We start from the raw sequence: 6,330 nt of genomic DNA, 5'->3' as shown, positions 1-6,330 counted from the left end.
AAGTAAAATAAAAATCGGATTATAAAATACTTTTGCAGTAGAACTATTGAATAACTAAAAAAAATAAAAATTCAAACGAAAAAGCGGTGTCAGGTTTAGCACTTTACAGAGTCAACGTAACCCTTTGACCCCAAATGAGTGTTTTAATAACAAATCTCATGTCAATGAAAGACGTCAGCTGATTGGTCAACACTGTCGCTACGAAATTTATCGTTGCAACTTTATTTTCTAATCAGTAAATTACTTGTCTATCATTTGCATCAAATTGTTTTTAATTTAAAAAAATAAATAATATAGACACTTTTTCTGAGCAGTTGCACTCCTATTAAATGAAATAAAATGTTTGATTGACTGTACTGCGCTTTCGGTTTCAACCAATCACCGATCGTCTTACTCAACAACGACACAACAGACGTGGAGCCCCCTGCAATATAACCATGGCTGCTTCAGGTAAGTTGTGTCGGGAAAATACGAGTATTACTCGTGACAGTTGTTCACTGTTTTGATAAATTGTACTTTAACGGCAAGTTGGAACGTCCGTGTACCGATGTTAGTGGTTTTTAATGACAGTTTTCAAACATTTTTGTTAAAATCAACATGTACATGTAGGTTAGCGAGGACTGGCATATATCTTGTCTAACAGCGTACCCCGTCCTACATACCTACGTTCACAAATTACAAAATACTCCGGGGCCATGTGTAATGTCCCCAAACATAGTATTTTAATTAATTTTAAAATTGTCTGAAATGTTATTTAAATGTGTCAACCAAGGAGTAATTTTTGTTGGTATCAAAAATGACTCTAAGCAAATCACGTGTACGATATCAGCACAGAGATTTGGCACAGATTCTGATTCCGTACATTTTGGTTCGGTTCAAAGTTCCTATGAATTAAAAAAATGCGCACTCCAGAAAACTAACATGGGTTTATCATTAAAATTGGGGCACATGAAAACTGTTCAGCTGGTATCTAGTGTAAGAAATAGCCAAGGGAGGATGGCTCCAGCGAGCTCATATTTTTTAAACTGGAAAAAACAGACGAACAGAGTGAAAAATAAAATCTATAAATATTACCAGGTTGAAGAATATTCGTTGCGCTTCCAAATTTGGCCAAAGACTTACCTATATTTTACCGATATCTGCAGAATAAATCAAGAAAACGATTGGCCAGAACACAATGCATAGCTTGTCTTATAAGAGTAAAAAAAACTGGGACAAAAAATCAAACCATAAGTGAAATGTTTCTCATTTCTGAGAATATTGTGGCTGATGGGGTTTTATTTAATGAGTTTTAAATTTAGATATAATTGGTCTACTATTGTGATTGGGAATAATAACTTAACCTCTAAACATCTACTGAAAGCCCTCACAGATCGCTAAAATGAATGGGGGAAAAATGTGATATGGCCTGACCTAGATAGCTAGACTGAGTCAATTTCCTAGTTATGTTGCTGTGTCTGACTGGTCGTTTACCTCGTTGGATAAGTTGTATTGTGATGAAGACATTCATTACCAAATACATGAACTTCCATAAATGTGTATATTTTCATAACCATGAGATCATAAAAATATGATATCTGGACAATTTATTTTGCCTAAGCAATGCAGCATTTATTTCTTCAATTCTGCCCCCCCCCCCAGTGTTCATAATGAATCACCCCTAACTGGACTGATTTTTGCAGGATCTTATTAAAGTAAAATGAAATAAAAAGCAAACAAAATCATCTTCGTGAATTTTGAATCATCTTGGGGAGAGATGTGTTTAAATCAAGATTTTAACTGTCGGGAACCTTTGAAGACGCATTCTGAACTGTGGACTGCATCTGTTTTGTATGGTGTATAGAGCTTTGAATGTATGTCTGGGGTCACTGAGCATTGTTTACTGTGGAATACTTTATTTTCTCTGGAATTAATTTTCACTGAAAAGGCTTTTTGGGCGTTTTGCTTGGAATTTATTTTCACTGATTTTTGATGAGTTTAAAATATAGGAAAAAAAGTATATTCGCTGGATTTTATTTTCACGGAATCGTGCCTTCAACGAAAATAAATTCCAAGCGAAAATAAAGTATTCTACAGTATTTGCCAATGTATAATAGCTATTCAACACTTGGCTGAGTCTTTACTTGTTTCCTCGTACATGTATGTGTATGTTTTTCACTTGTTCGTTTTGAAACAGTACATTTGCTTCTTATCTAAAGTGCGGCTATTCTTGTATACCTTGACAGTTAACATCTGTTTACGCTTTCTTTGTGATATACATTTATTCATTAATTTTAAAACGAAAACAAGTCTGCGGCACAGTGTGTGAAAAGTACCCCCAGGTAGTACTTTTCTGTTGTGAACAAAATTTATTTTTGATAAAGTTTCCAAAACATCTACTGGGAAAAGTGTGGTATTGGCCTTATAATCACTTTTGTCGTTTTGTGTGTGTGTGTCTGTGTGTGTACATTTCCAGTGTTTTCACGTATGATTTCTTCTGTGATTTTTTTGGCTTGGCCGATTTCGTTGAAACTTGGCAGGTAGGTCACGTCACACCTTCACCTTCACCCTAGTTAGCTTCACGTTTATGTCACCAGTCAAAAACATATTGCTTCTTTTTGAGCGGAGCGGATCGCCAACCAGCCTACCGGCTTGTTTTAGTTGTGGATGTGTTGCATGTACACAGAGTTAATACAAGATTCACAATGGAGACATAACAGACATTTTTTGTAGCACATCATCAGAAGCGGTTCTCCAAGGCCCAGTCATCCTAACCAGGGATTTTTATATAAAAAAATGCAAGAGGGAGCCATGCAATTTAGCTGCGGCACCAAGTAGGGGAAATAGGGTTCTCCCTACCAGGGTGTAGAGTTCTAGATAATCCTTGGGCCAAAATTACTATCAGACAGGTCACAGTTGAAGACTGGCCACATGTGATCCCTGGTAAATCAGACTTTTATGGTTGCCAGAGGATCTGCTCCCAAGGGTAAAGGGGCGCATGGCCGTGGCTTGAGAACGCTGCATCCCTGTTCCCTTGTTTAAAACAATTGCTGCTAACCTTAAGATTCTAACACCCTAATGTAATTGTTCCTATATTGGTGCTGAAAAGGAACATGCGCTTAGGCGGTTTCATACAATGTGGCGAGTAAGGAAAATGGACTAGCAGTGCACTGAAATTCTCTGCAAATGTAACATAAAAAATAAAACTGGGCTACCTTCCGGTTTGTTGACCTCAAGTAATGCACTATGTGCAAGTGCTGAAACGATTAATTCCTAAACACTATCAATTCGGGAATTAGGAATAAACGAAACAAAGCTGAAAAAATTCCTCTAAGTAAGCTCCTCCTATGAATTGAATTATTTTTTCTTTGTTTTCAGAAGTGAATCCATTTCAGTCCCGAGTTCTACAACTTCTCAAAGTTGGTGAGACCGAATACAAGTACTTTAATCTACAAGGATTAAATGATTCCAGATATGGTAAGTACATATGTACTACATTATAAAACCGTTTTTCACTGGCATTTAATTTCACTATTTTGATGTTTTGAGAAATTTCACTTGGTTTTAAGTTGACAAACTTGGCAGGAAAACAGTTCTATATCTGCAACAAAATGAAATTAAAAATTTATAAACAATTGATGCGCTAGATTTAATTTTCACTTAAAGATTTTTTGTTTTTTTGCATGAAGTTTATTTTTACTGATTTTCAACGAGTTGAATGTTAAATATAGGGAAAAGGTATATTCGGTGGATTTTATTTTTACTCAAATGTCCCTTTAGTAAAAATACCGAAAATCAATTCTGAGTTCAGTTCTTATCTGCTGTTATTGCCTTCTTATAAAAATTAAAAACAAATTTCATTTCATTTTTTCTGCTGATTTCACTTATTAGCTATTAAGAAGGTCACCTAAAAATGGCATATGTTGTGTCAGAATACAAAAAGGTTAAACTAGATAATTTATAGAAAGAGTAGCTACCAGCACTAAAATGAAAAGATTGGTTCAAAGTTCAGGGAAACAGTCATTTCCTGTCAGATTTCCCATTTGTTTATTGCCAGTATGTCCAAGTCAACAAATGCCTACAATGAAAGTAATTATATTCATGCAGTTTCACTCTAAGGTTTGACCAGTATTTGACCTCCTGCGACCTCCAGGAAGCATACTCAGGTGTTTAGATAGCATTATTCTACTTGGGAAAACTTATTGTGCAATAATTGTTCTTATCCAACAAATCAGTGCAACAATGCAACGTGACACAGCAAATAATTAATACCGCCCGTAATTTTGTGAAATCTACGCAAATGCATTCATGCAGACATTATTATTATTACACGAGCCTCTGACCTATATTGACAGGGATGCGTTTTTGACGAAGAAATTGAGACTTTTAATTTTAGTGCCGTCAAATTGTACTGACACTATTAGTTATACTGTAGAATACTTTATTTTGGCTTGGAATTTATTTTCGCTTTTTTCGCTAAAGGGATGATTTCGTGAAAATAAAATCCAGCGAATACACTTTTTTTCCTATATTTCATATTAAACTCAACAAAAATCAGTGAAAATAAATTCCATACAAAACACCCAAAAAGGCCTTTCAGCGAAAATTAATTCCAGTGAAAATAAAGTATTCCACAGTATTGCTGGTATTTTTTTCAAAATGTCTCGAACAAACAGAAGAACCTCAGTGTTTTCTGTAAAATTACTGTCTTACAAACAAAACTGTACATCCAACCTATGGCAAATAATTTGAATGTCACATGGCATGACATAGTTGCTGTTTTGGACAAAATGTTTTTAGCTGATTTTTAGAAAACTGAATCTAGTCATTTTCTGTAGACCGTTTACCATATTCCATACGTGTGTTGTTGGAGTCTGCCGTGAGAAATTGTGATAATTTCCATGTGAAAGAACAAGATGTGGAAAATATACTGAACTGGAAAGAAAACCAAAGCAATGATGTGGAGATTCCATTCAAACCAGCCCGGGTTATATTACAGGATTTTACGTGAGTACCGCCGTTGAGTCAATGAAAGTAAATTACTGTGTGACCTTAATGTAAAAGAACCAATAAAAATGGCAGGATGTGTGACCTTTATGTAAGGAACCAATAAGAGTACCAGGATGTGTGACCTTTATGTAAACTGTAATCAATCACTTTGTACAGTTTGTAAAGTTTTTTTTTAATCCTTAATCCTTAACCCTTTATGCAGCAATTTTCTGTTCAAATTAGGGTACCTTTTCACATTTTCTGTAATTTTCACTAAACTTAATTTTAATTTTGGATCTTCTACTAATATTACTACCATTTTTTGAGCAAAAACTTTGAAATTTTCACTTATGTGGGAAAGGAGTAGACTATAAATTGAATTATTTTGTAGATTGTGTTAACCTAGGCACTCAAAGGGTTGGAGGGGTATTAGCTGTGTTTGGCACTCAAAGGGTTGGAAGGGGTATTAGCTGTGTTTTGACGCTCAAAGGGTTGGAGGGGTATTAGCTGTGTTTGGCACTCAAAGGGTTGGAGGGGTATTAGCTGTGTTTTGACGCTCAAAGGGTTGGAGGGGCATGAGCTGTGTTTTGGCGCTCAAAGGGTTGGAGGGTATTAGCTGTGTTTTGACGCTCAAAGGGTTTGGGGGTATTAGCTGTGTTTTGGCGCTCAAAGGGTTGGAGGGTATTAGCTGTGTTTTGACGCTCAAAGGGTTGGAGGGTATTAGCTGTGTTTTGGCGCTCAAATGGTTGGAGGGGTACTAGCTGTGTTTTGGTGCTCAAATGGTTGGAGGGGTATTAGCTGTGTTTTGGTGCTCAAAATGTTGGATGGGTATTAGCTGTGTTTTGGTGCTCAAAATGTTGGATGGGTATTAGCTGTGTTTTGGTGCTCAAAGGGTTGGAGGGGTATTAGCTGTATTTTGGCGCTCAAATGGTTGGAGGGGTATTAGCTGTGTTTTGGTGCTCAAATGGTTGGAGGGGTATTAGCTGTGTTTTGGTGCTCAAAATGTTGGATGGGTATTAGCTGTGTTTTGGTGCTCAAAATGTTGGATGGGTATTAGCTGTGTTTTGGTGCTCAAAGGGTTGGAGGGATATTAGCTGTGTTTTGGTGCTCAAATGGTTGGAGGGGCATAGTTGAGTTTTGGTGCTCAAAGGAATGGAGAGGTATTAGCCGTGTTTTGGCGCTCAAAAGGTTGAAGGGGCATTAGCTGTGTTTTGACGCTCAAAGGGTTGGAGGGGTACTAGCTGTGTTTTGGTGCTCAAAGGGTTGGAGGGGTATTAGCTGTGTTTGGCACTCAAAGGGTTGGAGGGGTATTAGCTGTGTTTTGACGCTCAAAGGGTTGGAGGGGCATGAGCTGTGTTTTGG

The 6,330-nt window shown here is 36.8% G+C and overlaps 1 protein-coding gene across 2 annotated transcripts in view; it reads left to right on the top strand.

Moving 5' to 3' along the window:
- Positions 1 to 399: 399 nt before the first annotated feature.
- Positions 400 to 6,330, top strand: part of LOC100368089 (cytoplasmic aconitate hydratase) — a 45,964-nt gene continuing 40,033 nt past the window's right edge. For both annotated transcript variants that reach the window (XM_085494535.1, XM_085494534.1), the window contains exons 1-3: positions 400 to 450; positions 3,358 to 3,456; positions 4,818 to 4,986. In XM_085494535.1, coding sequence (XP_085350661.1) covers positions 438 to 450; positions 3,358 to 3,456; positions 4,818 to 4,986 — 281 coding nt within the window. In that variant the 5' untranslated portion in view covers positions 400 to 437. The remainder of the gene's footprint in view (positions 451 to 3,357; positions 3,457 to 4,817; positions 4,987 to 6,330) is intronic.

This window comes from Saccoglossus kowalevskii, chromosome 20 (genome assembly GCF_978046115.1).
Source record: "Saccoglossus kowalevskii chromosome 20, keSacKowa6.1, whole genome shotgun sequence".
Classification (NCBI taxonomy): domain Eukaryota; kingdom Metazoa; phylum Hemichordata; class Enteropneusta; family Harrimaniidae; genus Saccoglossus; species Saccoglossus kowalevskii.
Note: the sequence above shows the minus strand (reverse complement) of the source record. Positions and strands in the feature narration are given on the sequence as shown.